Raw genomic sequence first — 22,094 nt, forward strand, 5'->3', positions numbered from 1 at the left:
CTTCCATTTCTGCTGCCTCAGCCCTCCCTTCCGTCATTCCTATATCTCTTAATTGTCCGCCCTTAAACTTCTACCTCACCCACACTTCCCACTTCTGCTCCCCCCAGTCTTGCTTGGAATTCACCTCTCTTTGTTCCCCCTAATCCTCAAAGGGGAACTTTTTTGAAGTGGGGGGAGTTTGGGGTGAGACAGAGGGACAGACAAATTCAGGGGTGCCCATTGCTTAGTGGGTGGTAGAGTAACTGGGATGTACTATCTGGGTGGCAGGAAGGAAGCTTAGAGAAAAGTAAATTATCTTTCTTCACTTTTAAGCACCCCCCCTTTCCGCTGATCCCTCTCTCTGTAGCGCCATATATTCCCGCATCACCTCTGACTCGCTTTCTCTTTCTCCGCTTATCCACTACCCACCTTGCGTTTTCAAGGACACGCTCAGCTGTTGAGAATGTGGAAAAAAATCTTAAACTTATGTGTTAGCATCGAGATATACAGTTCATATCTGTGTGTGTGTTAGCGCTGGTGTGTTGTGTTCATTTTTCAACAGGATTTGCAGCAGAGACTAATCCTATCTCCCGTGCTATCACCTTACCTTCCTTCTTACGACCATTTATTTTCTCCCCCACTGCACATGCCTGCTCCGCATTTTTTGTCATTCTTTACTTGAACCAATATTTCTGAAATATTTGTTTTTTTATACGGTAGAGTAAAAAAAAAAAAAAAAAAACGACTTCATTTTGGATGCTATCGGTACAATTCAATTCAATGCTGTTGTCTCAGAATCAGTATGCCTATTTTTTTGGGAGTGAAGACAAGAAAACAGGCCAAAACTACTACAATGGGACTTTTTATAACTTAGTTAGGTCCATAAATATTGGGACATTGACACGATTCTCCTTTCTAGCTCTAAACTCACCACCACCACAATTAATTTAGAATGAAAAGATTTGCTTTAACTGCAGCCTTTTGGCATTTCCTTAATAACGAGTTACCGGTGAGACACTTTGCATCAAGTAATAATAATTGTATTCACCGGAGATTCATCCGGCCGCATGCTTTCAGAGGAATTGACCTTCGGTAGTCTTAATTGTACCACAAGTTAAACTGCTGTGACATTTAAGTGCGCTCCAGTCTTAACTCCTGGCCATCTATTCGAGAGCGTCGCTGACATTTCCATCGGGAGACATTTGTGAGCGAACGTGCCTGCTGTGCATTGTTAACGATTCCGAAAAAAAGATCACACAATTCCACTTGTATTAGATGTTCATCTTTTCGCTCGGCCTCTGCTACATTTGTCTGAGATGCAGATTTTTTGTTGTGCACCATCCTCCCTCCATTTGGACTGCCACACCCTGCTGTCTCTCTAAGTGAGATTTTACAGTCCAATAGTGCAAAGTGACCTTAATGGTGTATGTCTGCCGAGATTTCATGGGCTTGTTGATCAATAGCAGTGACTCAGCAATCACTTTGCCAGGTGCTGAGACTTCTGCTTTCAAAACTTCACTCTACAGCCCACGGCCTTCACTTTGCTGTGCAAACATACACAAAAACACCTCGCAGGCCAGCACTTCTTTTGAGTGCTCTCAGATACTTTAGATCACAACGCTACAAGCAATGTGACAACAGTCTTTCCATTCTAAACGGAAGAAAATCAAATACCTTTAAATCTTCAAAAGATTGAAGATCCACCACACGCTCATTGAATGCTAACATTAACCCACAATGTGTCCACTCTGTCATCGGCAATCGTTTGCGTTATGGTGTTTCTTGTTCATCCATAGTTGACACATGAGCTGCTTGCAAAGGAAAATCAAAACTACCCACGAGGGGACTGATTCAAAGTCAGAAGACGAGCCGCAAATAAAATGGAGGCTAGCCAGCCGCTACGTGGATAAATAGCGAGGCTGTACATTGGGCGATAAGAGTAGATTTGTGTGCCCTGCGATTGGCTGGCAACCGGTTCAGGGTGTCCCCCGCCCGATGACGGCTTGGATAGGCTCCAGCACTCCCGCGACCCCCGTGGGGACTAAGCGGTTCAGAAAATGATTGGATGGATGGATGGAGTAGATTTGTGCCTGAGGACCACTGTATATGATTGGGCACATGAGGAACATATAGATTCTAATTAAGCGTCTGCGTTGAGGATGGCTGTTTTGTAGCACTCGCAGGACCACGGTATTTCACTTAAGTAGTGCAAGATTGGAGGGAGAGAGAAGAGGGCCACAAGTGTTCTAATTGAGATGCTCCATCCATGTCAGTCTTGAAGAGTCTGTTGAAAGAAGAAGAAATGCAGCTTTCTTGATGACTCCTTCCGTGCTCACTCTGCTGTGAAATGTCACCGGACCATTTAGCCTACCTGTGCTACGTTTCAGCCGCAGTCATCTGTGACAAAAAGGAAGAGCGGCGAGGAACACAATTGCATGTGAACAAAAGTATTGGGACACCTGTGGAGATTGACCAGTATGGGAAATTTGTGGCCGATATCAGGGGCTAAAAATAAGCCGATGTTTGATATCAGCGATTTGAAAAGCAGTTTCCAAAATATATTGTTTCTATTTTTCCATAGCATTCATGGCTACCGTGAATAGATGCCAGGTAGAGTTGGGCCTCTGTGACACTCCCTCGGTGGCCTTGTTAGTGTTGGTAATATTTAATGAGCTTATAAAATCCACATCTGTTGCTTCGCTACCTACTTCATCAACTCACACGTGAACGTTCATTACATGCGCCTGTGTGTTCTTGTTTACTCTGCCTTTCCTTTGGCATTAAACAACCATCTGGGCTTCTTTTTTTCTTCCCCCCCCATACAGTTTTTCTCTTTGACTGTAAAGCAGCACATAAGAATGTGACGATGGGAGAAATCACCCCCACACACATACACGTCCTGCTGTTGATTGCCAGCACTCGTGTTGCACATTTTTATAGAGCCAGAGGATTTTAGTTTTTCAGCATGAACACAAAATTGTCAGCTCTTGGACCATGAGAAAGATTTTTTTAATGATTTTGACGCCTCATTTAGTTTTTTTTGGGTTATCATTCAAATTTGCTGCGTCAAATTTAGAAGCCATTATTTTCATGATATGCTGACTTTAAAGCCACACGAATGTTTAGTCCCCAATCCTTGAGATTCCTTTTCAGGCTTAACCATGTCCCGCTTGAGAATAGTACTTTCCCGTTATCCCTCCGGCTTTTGGTAATGCATATAACCCAATTGAAGTACTTTCAGCAGTATTCTTAATTACTTGCTTTTAGAGACCAATATTTTAAGCCTTCCTGTTTGCCCTCTGGCATTATTTACGAATGAGACGCAATACCTCAATGTTAAATCATTTGGAGTAAACTGAGACAAATTCACGGACGTATTCAAAGTTAATCACCGCAGTAGTTATCTAGTCCAGTCTGACTTGGTTAAATCCAGATCCTATTGTAATCTAAAATCAATGAACAGTTTGATACAAATGTAATGTCACCGAGAAACCGGTGTTAGTGTTTCTATGGGATACGCAGCATATTAGCTACTTTAGCTACTTTATCCTTTCGATCACACCTTTTCTCTTTTGCCATCTAAGTTGTTTTCACTTTTTCTCTCCCGATCCCGCGCCTTCATCATTCTCACCCTTTAATCATCAGCCTCACCTTTTTTTCTCGAATGTTGTCATCAGCCAACCTTTCCCGTGTTCTCGCCCCTTGAGCAATCTTGTTTAAATCATATTGTTAATGTTCCCATCACCTCGCCGTGCTGTCTTCAGCCAATTCTCTCCCTTCTTTTTATAATCCCGCTCTCATGTCTTTCCTCCCACCGCCTCCTCGCTCAGTGGCTTCATTATACCCCTTCGATGTATTTCAACCGCTCGGGCTCATTTACTTCTCATTCACGCAATCTCTCTTTTCTTCTTTCTTCTCCAACTAATACCCTTTCATTCATTCACTCCACATATCTGTTCCCCGCTAATATCCCACGTCTGTCTACCTGAGATATTAGAGCTATAAAGACAGGTGTTCAAAAGAAAGCGGGGCCCGCAAATGTGCTTTATATCCCTCCTGGCATCGTTCCCTTGAATACAGAGCGGAGAGGATGTGTGTGATATCTCACGCTCAGACCTTTTTATGTTGACAATATTACCGCCAGTCGAAGGGAAAGGAACCTAGCTTTCTATCAAACCTTCAGCCCTTTGTCTTTTTCCTCGCTTATGACACGTGCGAGCACTTCACCTATCCCTTTGTTGTGTTTTCTTGGATTTTATGCTAATATTGTTTTTTATTCAAACAAGCTCCGCACTCACATTTTGGTTTTTGCGTGGCACGAGATCTACCGGGAAGGAGAATATGTACTTTTGAGGGAGGTATTGTTAGATTGCGGTCCAATCACCTTATGTGATGTGTCGCATCTCACACCTGAGAGTATGTCAGAAGCAGTTGTATTTGCACTTTTCCATATGATCTCTACTGAGAGTACCTTTTAGATTCTGTCATGTCTTCGGTTTAGTTGGGAGTCTTTCGGGAATACTGCAAAATCCCAACTGAATAGACCGGGATAATCGTACACACCTTCCGAGTATTGAGCTAGCAAAACAGAATACGTTGTGGGTGCATTTTTTCCCCACGTTTAGTTGGAGATAAACATGACTTAAAAAACATGTGTGAGCCAGAGTGAAACATTCACAAGTAAACCCTATCGAGGAAGGAAACCCTATCCACCTTCTCGGTAGGCTCAAACTCTAAATCCCTAATAACTAGCCTTTGTCAATCCTAAATTACATCCTTATCACTCAGTCACACTCACAAACTGAAATATACAAACTAATGAGTGTCATTTACACACTTCGACACACATTTTCTTCCATTTAAATACTTAGGTTAGCAATTTAAATTTTTTTCGAAGGGGGGGGTAAGGGTTGAACGACTGTCAGTGTGGAACTGCTGAAGGAAGGATAAGAGCATGCAAGGAGCAGCATGAGGCAAGCAGACTGTGGAATACTTTTATTTAAACAGAAAAAAGCCACAGAAGCAAGAGTGAAAGTCGGGAAACAACGGGATCAGACATACTGAGTCACCAAATCATTGTAAGCCCATTCCAAAGACAATCCGCAAGTTAGTAGGGTAGGCAGGGAAACGACATAGAGAGCAGGGTTCTCCAAAAAGAAGCGAGTTTTTTTAATGTTAAAAAATTGAACAATAATGTTTTACTTCTTTGTCCGTTTCAGGTCCCAGGCAGAGGGAAAGATCATCGAATTGCGCCACAGTATGAAGAGGTGGAGCGTCAGTATGCCTCACTACCAAGGTACTCATCTTGTTTTCTTTACTTTTTGTTTTTTTATTTTCCATCCAAATACCCACATCTCCAGTGTATTCTCCACCCATTCAGAGGTTGGAAAAGGTTAAAAAAAAAAAAGTACCATCGAACTCCTCAGTCTCTACCGCCAATTTGCCCTATGCACAATCAATGCAGTCTTTGTCTTGCTACAATATTTTTTTTGTCTTAAATGTTCGTTAGTTCTTAGTTTAGGGTAGTTGTTTACCCTTATGTTTTTTTTGGCATTTCACATGACATTTCTATTCACTTAATCATGTGCTCAACAAGACCCTTGGCTACCCCCAACTTTTAATACATACCAAGACAATTTGGACTGTGTTATGCTTTCCACTTTTTGGCAATGGTTTGGGAAGGGCTTTTTGTGTTCAAGCGTGACTTTGACCCAGTGTAAAAATTCAAATCTATGCAGCCATAGATGGATATTGTTGGCTAAGAAGCCCTGACCTCAACCCATCAAACATTGTGTGATGAAATTGGAAAGTCAGGCCTTCACAAATGAATAGCAGAAAATTACGTGGTGAGCCAGATCTGACATTGGCCGTGTTTTCGACATCTGTCCTTTTATGTGTATTAAATTAATCATCCGATTTATCGGAATTGTGTTCTGCCGAGTCAGCAGCACCCTAAAAAAGTCCCTATCAGTCGGGGGTAGCTTCCATTTTGTTGTTTTGTGATAGAGTACGCTTGTGAAATGGCTAAAGGTCAAAGTTGCAGTGAAAGATTGGTCTAACACTTGTTGGGTACAAGTGATGGCCCACAGCTGCTTTTCCACCGTTTACACGTGTTCCTCCTAATGGGAAACACAGTTGTAGACATTCTATATTCTCTGTGCATCATCAGTCATTCTGCCTTGTCGAGTCTCAATTTTCAAGGCAGGTCTCTTGCTACTTCAAAGCCTCACTTTCAACATGTGCATCATTACCTTTAGTTTCTGCATTTGTTCCCTTAATTAATTCGCCCTTGTCATGTCACTCTCCCATCATTTTATCCCCCCTAGGCCTGCCAAGTAAACATTTTGTGTAATTGTAACTCTTGTCTAAAGATAAACGTAACTGTATAACGGGATAGCGGTTACAACTTTCATACCTGTCAAGTCAAGTCTTGTAACATGATGGAGTAAGAATACTTTATTTATATCTGGAAACTTTCACATTTACTCTATGACATTTCCTGCTTATACTTTTATTGCAATACATTTCCCTTAACTTCTTCTGTTAACTTGTGTTGACTTTTACTGCTGCCAATGAAGAAACCAGGCAGATAACCTCTTTGACACATGCCCCCCTCACCCGCCTTATTCCATTTCTCTGCAGTAAGACAAGCTGCAAGCAGTTACGGAACAAATTCTAAAGTGTTGAACATAGGGGTGTACTACTCTGTTTATGTAATATTTTTATTGCTAATATATTACGCGGCACATGTACGGTAGGGACCGTTGCTATTCTTAGATGAGCTAATACAGCCAGTGTAGGGCCAGCTACTTAAAAATGTCTGAGCTTAGGTGATTGTTATTTTATATTAAATAAAGCTTCAGTTCACTGAAGCTAAAATGAACTGACATTAAATGAGGTAGCCATGCCTTCTTAGGTAATTTTTAAACATTGAATCTTTTTTTAATTTTACGATGTCATCGTGGTAGAATTGAACACTTAATTCACACCAGTTGGCGTATTTAAAGGAATTTTTTTCATGCAATTGCATTATGAAAGATCTTTCCCATAGAATGAAGTGCGTCAAGTGACATTGAAAATTCCTCATCCAGCCAGTTAGGTTAAATTAAATTATATTAATCCAGTGGATTAAAATGTCACTGTTCTTTTAATTTTCTTGAGCTTGTTTAGGCAGAACATGAGCTGGTTAATGTGCTAGCTAATTTTGCTCATGAGCAATAGCCAATATGCATATTTTTAACTGTAGCAGTAATCTAAAGTCAATACATAAACATAAAATTAGATTAAATAAATGCAGAATCAAATCTCCAACTACTCACTTTATGAAGTAAATTAACTTTCATATTATTTACTTGTAATGCAAAAAAATACTCTTGATATCTGAGTATATTTTTTGTCAGGAACTTTAGGTACCGTAATTTTCGGACTATAAGTCGCGGTTTTTTTTCATAGTTTGGGTGGGGGGGCGACTTATACTCAGGAGCGATTTATATACATATATATGGTTTTTTTTCACTTTTTTGGGCATTTTATGGCTGGTGCGACTTATACTCCGGTGCGACTTATAGTCCGAAAATTACGGTACTTATTTTCTGTTAAAATCAGGTAGTGTATACCAGTTTGGTGTTTGCTTATAAGCATGGGAGAAAGAAAGTCCATTCATGATTGATTGATTGATCAATTTTATTTCAAGCTTAGAAACAGAAAAAGATATCAGTAAAATATAAAAGGAAAAAGAAAGGGAAAAAGAAAACAGGACATGGAAGAAGTAATGAGTATAAGAACATTTTGGTCTGGTTCCCATCTCAGTTAAAAATGCTGAGAGATGGCTTTTTCACACCTCTTCCATGCGTGTGTGTTTGTGCATGTCTGTGCATGCGCGTGAGCAAGAGAGGGAGGCAGTGTGTCTGTGCTGGTGATGACTTTAGCAGATGGGGCCGAGAGCAGTGATGATAGTTAGGGGGTCTAGCTGTCGCTTTGAAAAGCCTCGAGAAATTGGACACGCACACGCTCACACGCACTGTCTCACTCTCGTGCTTTAGCGACTAGAAAGGCACTTGGTGGCGCGTTGACCTCCACCAAGGTGGAAAGATTTTGAGCGCAAAGAATTTCCGGCAAAGAACTTTTTCAGTGTGCTCCATTTAGCGCCTTTGTAATGATAATAAATGATTCCTTGCTTGGAGCAACTCCGCAAAGTTATGTGAAGTCACGGCTAGTATCGTGTGCTGATAGTGTGGTGGGCTGTGAATGAGACATTTCCATTTGTATTATGGACTGGGAGAGTTGACAGATCCATTGAGAAGAAACAGCAACAGGAGAAAATATATTCGGTCTACATTTATAGTCCATTAAGCACCAAAATTTAGAGGAGAGTCACGATGCAGTTTTGTCTAACAAATTAAATTATTTTTCGGGCAAACAGCTGTTTTAAGAGTTCACAATTAGTTAGTTAGCTCAAGTTAGCTACACTTATTTTAATGCTATCAAACAACGAAAAACATGTTTTTTTTAAAGCAAAATTATACCGAATCTGCCTGTTTCAATCGATACAAAAGGAGAAGTGAGGAAACAGATCCCAATATTGTCCTTATCACTGCCATTTTTTTGGTGCTACCACTCCACCATTTCCACTCCTCCACATCGCACCTTCTAGCTGTTCTTTCTACCAGTTTCTCACACGTATCCACTTTTATCTCACAGTGCTACATTATACTAGAACAATAGTCCCCTGTTGAGAACCAGTTTTTAGCCATCAAAGTGAAATCAACATGTGGTGAGTCTACCTGAAAATTAGAGCTTTAAAGTCATGTCGCTGCTATGCTGGCTTATATTAAGGTGAATAAGATCTTGGTCATTGCCATGGCAACCTTGTTTCCCCTACTTTAGTGCTTCGTAATATTGGTGGGCTAGCTCTGACAAGTATTACATTGTGTGTGGTGTTTTTTTTTTTTTGCTAGCTTTGGTGATATTTTTAAATTTCAAGGTTGTGTGCTTATGAAAACTTTGCCACCCCCTGCAAAATGACCGAGCTTCCTGACCAGCTTCCTGACCCTTTGTGGTGAAAACTCCATCACGGTTGCATGACGTCGCCGCATATGTAATCATCTCAATGGGGCAAGCTGCAACGGTTGTGAATGTGCACTTCTGTCCCACTTGGATTGTTTCTAAAGCTCGCCTCAAACATGGGTGCCTCTGATGTGCCAATTGCTTCGGAACACGGAAACAAAGTGACTTTGAAATTCGAGATATAATATAATAGTTTTTGATTCTACGCAAGCCCATGATGACGTTTTAACGTTTATAGCTGTATTGATTGATTTAGTCATTTTTGTTTGTGTTGCCTTGAGTTGTGTATGACTTTCAAAGCACGGCAACTTATTTATTATTAGATTACGATTGCTATCAACAACTCCGGTTGATGGCAATCTGTTGTTTGAAATGCAGGTTTGACCCAATTAGATTAGCCAAACACCCTGTCCCATTTTTCCTTGTTATCACTCTTATTGGATTTAACTCAGCAGTCAGACATGTCGTTCAGGTCTCCGGGAAGGCTGTCATTTCCTCATTAGAATGATAATTTGATTGTTACTCATGAGAAGCGCATGCTGTTTTGTGCATCTCTTTCCCCCGCTTGTTTCTCTTCGGTGTGTCTTCCCATTATTTACCTCTATTTTTGCCTCTTTTTTCCATTGCAAAATCGCATTCTCTTCAATCCTTTCTCATGCTCTTCAAGTTCTGGATATAAAAAAAAAGTAGGGGGCTATTCTTTGTCTCTGTTTAGTGGAGAAAGGAAACGGAATGTCCCTCACTCTTGCTGCCTCTCTCAATCTCTCTTGACAAGACCTCCCAACCAGGCCTGAGATTTTCCCAGACCACTTTACAACCGCTACATAAGCAACCCCATTGTCCACAGATTTTTTTTTGGTGTGTTCTGACTCTGGACTCATCAAGAGACCTTTTTGTTTGTTAGCCATGTAGGATATGCTAAAAGGACCCTCCCTTGACACTATCTTATGCCTCATATGTGTTTTTGCTCGGTTGGCTCAAACTGGGCAGTATAGAACTACCCATTTCAGTTTAAATCAGAAATAATAATCTTAACGTCAACACTTTTGTTGTCTGTTTGCATATGTCAATGTCTCGCCTGGCAATGAGCTAAGGAGCTCACCTCGTTGGGCTCAACTTCTGCATGGACATGTACCAAATTAGTAGCGGCGCTATTTTGCGGTTTTGTAGTTTCGCAAGCAATCTTTATCAAGTCATCACGCTCTGAGCGAAATATCCCAGCTTGAAACCATTACATGTCGCGGAGACTGTATTGGCTCAAGATGTGAAATAATTGAGGCAGTTTCATTAAACATGGTACAAGTAATGGATCTCATGATGTTTCAGGAAGTCACCAACTAAACTAAGTGGTTAGGTATGATACGTTCAAGCCCAAATGCACTCGATTAAACTCATTGGACTGGTCTACATTGATAGTACTTAGCAAGTGGAGCTAATAGGATTATTTCACGGCTGTTACACACAATATTTGATAAGTTTATTTTCCAATTAACACGAGTCTTAGTGCCCAATTGTGACAATTATCTCAATGAGTGGCACTGCCTGTAGTGAAAAAAGGCCACAGCACGCTTGTCCAGATTTTGTTTATTATTTTAGTTGAGTGACCCCTAAACGGCTTGAAACAATTTATTTATGAAAGCAAGTCGTCATGGTACTTTTGTCATCCCCATATACCTTCCTTATCTAATATATAACGGGTATGACATTTCATGATATTCATAGCATGACATTTGCATGAAAATAACTGGTTTCGAGGCTACTTGTTTAGCTCCAGCTGTGACTTTTTTCTCCAAATAATGAAACCTTATGATGTGCGCAATTAAGGACATTTTTTTCCTCCCCACATGCTGACTTCCTGTCGCTCAAATACAAATCTCTGTAACAGAACCAGATGTGATGACTGTAATTTCGCAATGTTATTCTTATTTAACTGTCCATTTAATTGATCTGAATGACTTAGTTACCCTCCGTATTTTTTTTGGGGAGGTCATAGCTTCACCAATCGGTTTCCGACTGGCATCGCTGTATTATGATGTTTTGTGAACCGGCACTCCAAATCTCCATTGTTCTGCCCTCTTCTGTGTTTCCGAGGCAACGGTCCCCTACCATCTGGAAGGTCCTCATTCCCGCTTTCTCGCTCTTTCCTATAATAGGTTGGTCCCCTGTCCTTCTCTTTTTTCTTTGCTTTATCGAATATATTTTGTATTCATTCTCCGCGGACTGTACTCTTTTTGCAGTTTTCCCCTCGCGTTCACCCTCACACACTCGCACGCGCGCACGGGTGAACCCGATACCAGCGTGTATGTCTGTTTATGCGCACGCTCGTCCATTCACTGGAGAATGTAATCATGTTAGTTTCCTGGACAGGCCACTTTGTGATTCATTATTTCTTGGTGAATTAATCATATTTGAAAGACCTTTATTGACAAAGACAGGTAGAAGGCCCTTCAAGTGTTTTTTCTCTCTCTTTTTTTTCCATTTAAACTTCAATTGGCCGGCTGAGCATGTTGACCTTCAATATGGCCGAGATTTTTTCTTTTTTTGCTTTTGTTCATCCTTTCCCCCAGCTGTATTTGCTCAATATTTTCAGTGTTTTTTTCATCTCATTTTCCGTTTGTGTATTTCCGCTCCACATTGGAGTTGAAAACAATATTCCATATAAATGTTTTGTTTTCATTTCCTGGTTTTTGTTTCCCCTCATGTTTAACCTACTCTCTGGAGTTCATGTGCCTGGCACGATTTACATATTCCTTCTCTTTGACCATATGTCGATAAACCCATTGTTGTTTTGTCATCTCAACTCGGATTGGCCTTGCATTGGCCTAAGCGTCAATAGCACACTTGTGGCTCTTGCAGGTCAATAATAACTAAAGTTCATATAAGCCCCAATTCTGTTGCCTTCTAAATTATTTTATGTTTGGCAACAAATACCATTGCTTTACAAGTCACCAAGAACCTAGGAGGCCCACAGAAAGTAGTGAAGTGATTTTCTTTTTTAAACTACATGCATCAACTAATTGGTGTCACGCTAGGCCCACAAATAAATGCAAAAACACACACAGACATAAACAATTTGACATTGCCCATCTGTCTGGTACACCCACTTCCTCTTGGGACTCATTTGGGAAATTTCACCTGCCAGAGGCCAGCTAAATTTGAGTCCGGGATTTCTCTAAAAATGGCCTGTGACACCAAAATGACTGTCTTCCTGTTCAATGCAGTTGGAGGGGAAACTTTCCACGTATTGCTACAGTGAGTTTTGGGATTGGTGTTCAGCGCCTCTAAAATATACGCAATTTCGGGGCATCTCCCAAAAGGAGATTAAATTGTCAAGTAAATAATATTAATCAAAAGTAATTCCAATCGGGAGGTTTGCATCACCTGTCGCTTTGGCCATAATGAAGAAACATTAAATTTACAGTATGGACACCAACAGCATATAATAATGAAACACCATCTTAATAGATGGGAACTTGTTAAATTAATTGGTGACCCCACCTAAACCAAATGTTTGTTAGCATTAGCTCACATTTTGTTCTTTATTTCTTTGCAATTGGTAATGTTCCTAATTCCTTTTTGATAATATCCTTTGACCCTTATAAGTGTTAGTTCGGAGCTAATGGAGTATCGCGTGACTTGGCGGGGTCAAGGATCAAGGTAGGTTTAAGGGCCTCCAGCACCAAAGCACCAACACAAACCTCCCTGGCAGCTGAACTAACAAGAAACCATCTCTGACACTCAGTCACACAAACACACTCGGTGTGCAATCACTTAGCCATAAGTAGCAAAATAGCTTAATGTCTTATTTGGCTTCTGCCTATCTCTGCTGCTTCAGGTGTCACCTGTAATGTTTTTTCATTCGAAGAGATTAGGTTTTGTCACAACTGGCACATACGGTCCAAGATTCCTAATTCCATACCTGGCCAGGGTTTTCACACGGCGGCTTAGCGTGGTTTAGTTTAGTCAACAAAGGCAACTGCCAATCATACTGGAAGCCGCTTCCACGCCATGTTGCCTGCCCAGTGCGTCTGGAGAAAAAAAACTTTGAATTATACTTTAAATTGCATTCTCTATGCGCATACTTTTTCTCTACTACCATCACAGAACACGCCGTAAAGGGATTTATGTTATACTAAATGCAGCAGTGATGAGCAATAGATAACGGAAAGTAGATTTTTATCGCCATGTTATTTGGACTGTGCTGCCTCTGGGATTAAAACACTAGAGTGCCGCATTAGGAAAGTGAACTGCTGTGACAAAATGTCACATGAGCCATATTTATTACAAGAAATAACATTAGAACAGCAAAAGTGTGCATTGTTTCATTTTAGGGGGGGTAGTTTTACTCTTTGGCTCATTCTCACTCACTTTTCTTACACTCCAACCTACAGACTCATCTTTCTCCTACACGTTGTTTTATTGTCGTTGTTTTTTTAATCAACTCCTATTTTCTTTTGTGTCTGCTTTTCTTAAACATATGTGTGTTTGGGAAGATTGATGTTTGTGCATTTGTGGGAGCACTCATGTGTTTACATGGGGTAACAGCTGCGTATAGCACTTTTATAAGACTAAGTGAAAGTATGTGTGTGAATGTGAGAGAGGGACGGGTGGTGAGGTTATATAACAACTCCCGTGTTTACTCTCAAATCCATCGCAAACCTGAAATCCCCGAAAAGTAGAAAGTCTCACGTTACCGCAAAACACTGTCTGAGTCCACGGCTTAGCGATCTATCTTACCAATTTTCCCTTCAACCAATGTTTTCCCTACCTTCATTGGTAGTTTTTTTACGCTTTGCTAAAATGACAATAGATTTCTTCCAAACGTTTCAAAATTCACAATTGTAGTACAAAGGCTGACCTGTGAGAGGCACAATTGTGCCACCAGTCATAAAAACCGCCATCTAATACAGAGAATAAGTAATTGGCTCGGCTAAATCTTAACTTATCTCATTGCTACGCTTCTCTTCGATTTTCTTGCGGCGAATGATGTGCGAAACTCATGAAGAATGAAGGAAGCACTGTGTCTTTCTAGATTGTAAAAACTCTCGTAATTCTAGATGTCGTCTATAACTTCCCACACGCACGCCGTTCACAGATTATTCTAGGTTAGAGGATGTAACTTGCAAAGTTCAATTAGTGGTTTCTTTATATGCATGAACGCTGCTGTTTTATTTACGTCTCATACTGCAGTCATTGTGTGTATGTGCTTGAATGCGGGCATGTGTGTGTAAATAGCAGCCGGTAATGGCTTCCACTCTCATTATTACCCCATAATCCCCAGCTGCTGTGCAGTCCTGACTGGGTTCCTGGGGGGAGAATTCCAAACTTGCCACTGGATTTACAATTGATTCCCCACAGATTCTAACTGGATTTCCACCCCATTACCAATATGGCCCCTCATAAGACTGAAACAACTACTTGGGTTTTAGGATTATTGAGTCTCTTTGGGAAATTCTATAAATTATTGAAGAAACATGCAAGCAACTTGTCAAAAGTATGGTCGACATGTCTGCGCAGAGGCCTTGATTTCCTCTGGGCATCAATATTGATTAATAGGCCCAGGTTCATCTCCTCTTAACATCCCATAATGAGATATGATCTAATAAGCAAAAACACGTGCAGTATTCCAATTTGATATTTGACCCTGCATGGGTTGGAATGCAACAAGATAGTTTCCCAAAAAAAAAAACGTACCCACGTCTTAAATGATAAGTTGGTGTTGTCCTCATCGCTCATTTGTCACGTTCCCTTTTCCAGACGAGGTCCATTGGATCCAGCTGAGTACACCGCGCATCCTTGGTCAGGTCATTACATGGGCGTTCCCCAGGCTCCGCAAGGTTACCACAAAGCCCCGTCCTACCCTAACCCCAACATGCAGTCCCCTCCATCATTCTCCAACTACCCCCCCAGCCAGCCTTACTCACGGTCGGGGGACCCTCGGGGAGTTGACTCTGGTTTTTACCCCCACCCAAGGTAATTGAATGCAACAGTTTAGTCTTAGTTCATGTTCCTTACTCAACTCATACGAGGTGTGTCAGAAAGGTTCCAGGACTGCTGTCACAAAAGATATGTTTTCTGTTCAAACTACAAACTTTCCCAGCTTTCTCCAATATGCCTTTTATTCTTAATGGACGCTCACGATGTTGTGAGCAGGAAAGGCCTCAAGATCTCTTGAAAGACATGACGGATGATCATGTAGCCCTGTGGCAACAACTCACAGTGAACGATGCCCCTCACCATGGAAGAATGTCATCAACAGTTGTCTGTCTTGCCTGCTTTCCTGGCCTCGGTGAAGTCTTCCACTGCAAGCTCTGACTTTTGCTCTCTGAGTCGTACCTGAAGATCCATGACTCGTCACCGATGATGATGATTCCCCCCCGAGCCAAGTCTGCTCTCACGGGTCTCGTCAGTCACTCTAATGATTGCTTGACAACCTGTTACGGAGGATACGAATGGCATGTCGGAAAAAAGTTCACTGCAGAGATCTCATATGTAGTCCCGAATGATGACAGGAAAGGAAAAAACGAATGGCTGAAAGATATCATTTGTGACAGCAGTCCTGAAACATTTCTGACATACCTTCTTACATGCAAGTTGTATATGTTTACGACTAGCGCCGTCCACGGCCTTCTCTTCACAGCGTTTGTTCACTGCTTGTTTTGTGCCCTCAGTTCCCAGCAGAGAGGACCCTTGCGACAGGATGTGCCCCCATCGCCCACCCCGCCGCTTCGGGGACTGCGGTACGACACAATGAACCGTGGAACTGCTGCAGGAGGAGGTTACAGGTAAGTTCATATTGAGGTTGAACATGCCCTTAAGGTATGAATCTAACATTCGATACATGGTTTTCAGTCTTGGTGTATTTTCAGCATTAATCTTCAAACCTGTATAATGTATTTCGAAAGAAATTCTAAAATTCACTCTATGGGGTCTTCAATGTCAGGGTAGTGTATCTTGCCTGAGCATAGTACAGTTTTCAAATGATTGAATTTGTTCAGGCAGTCTGACATCTCCATAATTTTCCAATGTGCAAGTGTAGCAGCATTTATTTATTTATTTATTTATTTTTTTGTTCTTTGTCTTAGTTGAACTGGAGCTGTATTAAATTACCGCAATGCGAGCACAACTTAGAAATTCATATTTTCGGCGAAGCTATAAGCGCTTCTATTCATTTCAAGTACCTCGTATTTTGAATACTACTGATTTTTAGCGCTACTGCCTTGGGTTACATTTATGTAAATTCTATGCAAATGATATTACTCCCCAACACATCAATGAAGCCACAGAATTTCATCTCAGCATTTCTAGTCTTACGTAAGGGAAAACTCTTTCTACAGACACCTTGCGGATCCCAGTCCAGAACAGTATGGCTACACTGGGGAAGGTGGACGACAACAACATCAACACCAAACTAACCCGAGACAAAAGAATGCCATGACTGCAGCTGTCTAGATTAGATTCAATTCCAGAGAGGAAAATCAGAAAATACAAATAGTCTTTTAATACAATGCTGGATTGGGCGCTTCAACGAGAAGCAGAAATCAAAGCCCATCGTGGCGGAATTCACATTTCTGTCACAATCAAACGCAATCTGCTGTTTGAAGCACGCCGCCAAGCGAGACAAAGGAGGTTAATTGTAAGCCACAAAACACAATATCACGTTGTTTGAAGTCGTGTTAATTGCCTCCCTTAACAAACCGCATCCACTGACTCAACTGTCACTATACAACCAACTCTGCTCTCACAGGAGGGAAATATCAGTCAGTCTGCTGGTTGGACCACCATTTTTTTTTTTTTTTTTTATGCAACATCAGGATCAGAATTTAATTGGGTCTACTTTCCGGCTAAATAGTGGCACACTTACCAACATTCTCATCTGTAGTGATGAATACATTTACCCGCAATGCAAAGTCTGAAACTTTCTGCACTTACGAATGATGTCACTGACATAACATTTTACCACATTCGAATCAAAGTTTTAACCACTTTGTTTTATGTGGAGATGCGATAATTATTAGTTCAGTTTAATTTAGTTTATCTTTGATTGGTTTTTTTTGTACTTGTGAATGTACGAAAACCTTGAGTCACTTACAGCTACGCGTAACACACAAACTGATTGAGCGCCAATATTTCTTTTTGAAGACAAAATAATGACAAAATAAGGATGTACCACTGTTGCAAACAGGCCAAAACCACTGTTGTGTTCAAAGCATACGATTACGTGAGATTAAATAAATGTGGCCGTTTCTTCGGCCAATGTAATGAATGCGCAAACCAAAGCGAGATTTTCAGAAGCATTTACCCGAGTGTGGTGATTGTAGTGCCTAAACAACACAGTAGAAAAAAAAGAAAATCAGGGACGGGAGGGAACTGGAACTTTTTTTTTTCCTTCCTCCTATCAGTCCACGTCCTCTTTAGCTTGGTGATGTGTTCAAGTGCGCACAGGAACTGAGCTGGAGTGTCCACTTAGTGTTGGCACACCATTTAACCACTTGCTAAAAAAAAATCTTTTCACAGATCTAAGCGTTCAAACCTGTGTTAATATCTTTTCTAGATGAGCAGTATTAATGTCCGTGGGTAATACATGTGCAAAAAAAAAACCATTTCAAAATCAGCTACATTGTTTTTGATGAAACTCCACTGAAGCATTTCATTTCGGCAGCAATGTCGTTTGTCAATTTTGGGTACGAATAAATTAAAGGGCTAAAAAATGAAATTGTGTTCGAGCAGCCTAAACATACATAGGATGAGAAAGAATGTGGCTAAAAGATGTACTCAGAAGGGTTTGCGTGAGAGTTTGGAATAAAACATGGAAATGGAACTCTGCAGTGGGAGGAATACATTTTTAGTGCCAAGGTTAATCATAGTTCTCTTCTCGACAGGTATTACTGAAAAAGCTATTGCGGTATGACTGTGAGCGTGGTGAATGTACGAGTGTTAGAGAAAATGATCCGATAGTGCATTACAGAAGAGGATCTCCACTTCGCTGAGATGCCAATGTGACATGCAGTCACTTTACTATCATTACAGGTCTGCGTGTAGTCCAAATGGTCACCGACCAAGTCTGTCAGAAAATTTCCAGGACTGGTGTCATAAAAGTTAGTGGTGCCTTGAGATACTCCTCATACTGTACGTCAAATCATCTTTCCCCTTTGAAATGAATAGAAATTCCATTAATTCGTTCTAGCCGCCTCCCCAAAAGACACACAAATTACGTTTGTTTTAAATAATTAAAATCAGCCTCTAACAAATTTGCCACGTTTCGTTTCATTTCAATGTACATCGTGCTGCTCGTTTTTAGTATCATCATCTTGGCCACCTGGGGACAGTACGTAGTATGATTTCTTTGCTACCCTTCAGATTTGTTTGCAAGTTAATGCAATCAGTCAGAACAATGGCTTGTATCTCAGAAGTCAAGTCATCGATATCCAAAGGCGCTCACTCAATCGTTTGTAACACCAGTCCTGGAACTTTTCATTCACATCTTGTACTATATGTAATGCGTCATTTGTATTTTTTTTAACACATTTCATGAATGTTTGTGTTAGTATGAAGTCTCATATTGTTTCACAAATGCTTTAAGCACGTTTTACACGAGTGAACAAGCCGACCTTTTGTGAAAAGTGTGCACTTTCGCATGGTTTAACATTCTGTATGCATGCTCTGTACTTATTTTTTTAATAGTTATAATCTGAAGGTACATACCAGGAGTCCTTTTTAAAAACTTCTGGTGCTCACCAAGACCAGTGTATGAAGGAACAAATTTAATAATAACATTTTTATAAAGTATATCGTTTGTAAAATGATGAACGCAAGTATCATGATTGTCATTGTCTGAATTGTCCAAGCACATTTTATATCCATGTATATAACATTTGTTTTGCATTAAAAACATTTAAACAACACGTTAGAGCAGAGATGTCTTTATATAAAGTTGTCTTTCTATCCACTTCAACCTCCGCTCTGCTCATCTGTTAAGGTTAATTAAGTGTGAGTCAGGAGAGAACAGATTTTCCTACAGCGTTGCATATTCTACAAGGTGAGTCCAATTTTAGTCCGTTAAGCAGCTGATAAGGTGGCTCTTTATGAAGAGCGATAGATGTTGGCCCCAAATTAACGTGCAACTAATTATCAATTAGAAAAAGGAGATCCGGTGATTTGATTGCAACCTAAATTTTAAAGTTTTTTTTTTTTTTAAGGCTGCCACCGCCCTGCTTGGGTTATGTGCCTCGTTTTAATAAGCATTTTGCTGCAGCTTCCCCCGTTATCAGGCGCTAAAGGAGCAGGACTTGGACAGCAATCAGTGAAGTTAGTCGTAATGAGACACAGAGGCCAAGGGAATTTTTTTTTTATCAGTCAAGACTTAATTAGCACATCCCACACCTTTTGACCAATGGGGACAGAAAGTAAAAGACATTAAACTTGCCTCACTGTAAATTGTGTGCGACTTCAACAGTGATTATAATAGACAATAATTAAATGTGTCAGTGTTTTAAACATGTCAAACGTTAATTCTGTAGCTGAGCCGATTTATGGCTGGAATGACAGCTTCATTGGCACGATGCTTGTTGATGACTGATATTTCTCTGACTGTTGGTTCATAGCTGGGTGAGTTTGTGGAAAAACTCAATGGCCCTTGGCCTTGTGTGTTACTTTATATTCAATTTTAAAACACATTCTGCCAAATGAAACGTTACATTACAACCTGGCCTGCGGGGACGCACTGCGGTAGCGTGGGTGCAATGTTCCGAGTTAACAGCTTGTCAATTTGCCTTGGAAATATTCTTGGGAGAAATATTGCAGCGCCACTGATGACGGACGGGGCTACCAGAATAAAACTAATCAAAGTTAGTAATACCGAAATGCCTTGTTATATGAGTTTAATACATTTTGTGAGCATCCTTGTAACTCAAAAGACTGAAATCCTGTTTCTACATTGATGCTATTCTTAATATTTGTCTCTGGCGTTTCACATTGTGTTAGCATTAAGGTAGTAGACATAAAGTCAATCTTATGCGGTAGTTTCAATAGCATGTTCCGTTCGACACTAAATTTCATGGCGTTAAAAAGCTTAATGTATCTTTCGAAGGTTTGCTAACAAATTCTTCACACCACCCCCGCCCCACTTTGCACAAATAATTCACACAGTCCTCAATATTCTGACGCACACACCACCTTGTGCTTCATTAAGAGCTTCTTTCAATTAATCCTGATTAAAATACAGCATTTAGCTAATGATAGCAGTCATGTAATGGGAGTAGAAGTGAGCGAACATTATCTGCAGTGACCGTAACTGCTTGGATATGCTGACTATGCAGCCTCGCGACGCCTGAAAAGTACATCATTGGACTACTGGCGCACTGCATGAAATAGCCACTGACTGACTTACTATATAATTGCTCTATCCTAAGGCAGGACAGGATTGGCATGCTTTAATTATTCATTTCATTTAATAAGCTTAGTAGACAAGGAAATTTGTATTTCCCTTCATACATGTCTGCCAGTGTATGAATGAGTCTACTTGGCGGGGTTTTCCCTTAAAGTCGCTATTATTAGCTTGACAACCTGCTTTTTGTCCTTTTTGATTGTTGTGATTGTAAACACAGTACTTGAAGGCTGCCAGACCAGCCTCAAAAATCTTCAATTACTGTGACTTCCAAAATTGACAGTGCTTGTTCTTTAATTTATTTATTTATTTTGGCCAAAAGAGTTCTGTCAACATGCACTCAGTTTGTGTGTGGAAAATACACATCACTGTGTAAAAAACCTGTTTTGCCATTAGGTCCATTTGGATAGTCACTTGAGTTGTTGATGATTCACAAAACTTTCTCCTAAGACGCTCAACCTTTTGATCATTTTTATTTTCTTACACTGTCCTTTCTGCTTCAATTGAAAATAATACAAATGATAATACAATGGTGCTATACTTCATTATTATCATATTCTCTCGGGTTCTCCTCTCAAGTCTCTTGCTCAACGACATTTCCAGTAAATATTCAGCTGAGTACAAACTGCAACAAAACTCCCAACACAGATATGAAGTTGGTTGGTGAACGTGTGAGCCGGCTTATTGCATTTTTAAAAGAACGTATTTTAGGAATTAAGGGTCTAAAGAAAAACCAAAGTAGTAGTAGATGAGAGATGTCAATTGGATGTCACACTGGATGTCCCGAGAAAAGTTCAGTAGGCACTGTGCCAAGTGTGACAGCAATGGAAGGGAAGTTCTCCAGTGATGCAGTAGTATAGTAGCAATCAGCCCGTAACAGCTGCTTGCCCAGGAGGGGGTCTGTTTGGGGGGAGTTCCACACACACAGTAACCTCTGCTTTTTCAATTTTGACTTTTGGATTGATGATGAAACCCAGAAGACAGATGAGCAGAAGCGTTCAACAATGAAATTCTTTCCAGAACGAGGAGGTGAAGCGAGGCTCTTGGGAGGCCACGTCGATGAAGAGCGTGCTTTGAGAAAAGTTTCAACTTCCAGGGAGGTTTTTGGTACAGGAATGTAATTTGCAGGCTTAAAAAAAACGAAAAGAAGATGGTTTCCCTTTTAAAAGTGACAGACCAGAAACAAAGTCGAGGAATTTGTGGGACCATGGGCCATGATTTGGCTGGCTCGGAGGGAAAAATTACTTTGCAAGAATGTTTTTTCCCCAAATTGTTGCCGTGCCTGGCAATGGTGTCATATTCCATTAGTGTTGTATGAACAGTGGAAAACGATGAACTCAGTCTTTCCCACTCAAAGTCATCAGTCTCGGAATGGAACCGACCTCATTGTGCCATAATTTGGGCTCATCTTTTTGTTGAGGTGGTGTTTTCAAATGCTGCCCAGACAACAAGCCAAAGAAATGCAGAATTGTCAAAAGACAAGAGAAATGGTCCAAAACCACATTCTTAATTTTGGCTTGTTTTACTGCCGCTTTTCCACTTTTGGTGGGAGGCACACGATGGCTGCCAGGAAACTTAGCCAGATGCCAAAAGATCAGTTTAGTTTTCTCCCATTTGTTTTCTGTAAAAAAGGTGTTCAATTAACTTTGAGCCTTAATGGGAT

General features: G+C 40.6%; 1 protein-coding gene across 6 annotated transcripts in view; it reads left to right on the forward strand.

Moving 5' to 3' along the window:
• pard3bb (par-3 family cell polarity regulator beta b) overlaps window positions 1–18,950 on the forward strand; it is a 76,896-nt gene extending 57,946 nt beyond the window's left edge. For 4 of the 6 annotated variants that reach the window (XM_037280723.1, XM_037280725.1, XM_037280727.1 and 1 more), the window contains 4 exons: window positions 5,199–5,275; window positions 14,803–15,018; window positions 15,708–15,830; window positions 16,383–18,950. In XM_037280723.1, coding sequence (XP_037136618.1) covers window positions 5,199–5,275; window positions 14,803–15,018; window positions 15,708–15,830; window positions 16,383–16,497 — 531 coding nt within the window. In that variant the 3' untranslated portion in view covers window positions 16,498–18,950. Of the gene's footprint in view, window positions 1–5,198; window positions 5,276–14,802; window positions 15,019–15,707; window positions 15,835–16,382 lie in introns of those variants that run through there. The other 2 variants (XM_037280724.1, XM_037280729.1) reach the window with 2 other exon arrangements.
• The last annotated feature ends 3,144 nt before the right edge of the window (window positions 18,951–22,094 follow it).

The sequence above is a fragment of the Syngnathus acus genome, chromosome 21 (assembly GCF_901709675.1).
Source record: "Syngnathus acus chromosome 21, fSynAcu1.2, whole genome shotgun sequence".
Classification (NCBI taxonomy): Eukaryota; Metazoa; Chordata; class Actinopteri; order Syngnathiformes; family Syngnathidae; genus Syngnathus; species Syngnathus acus.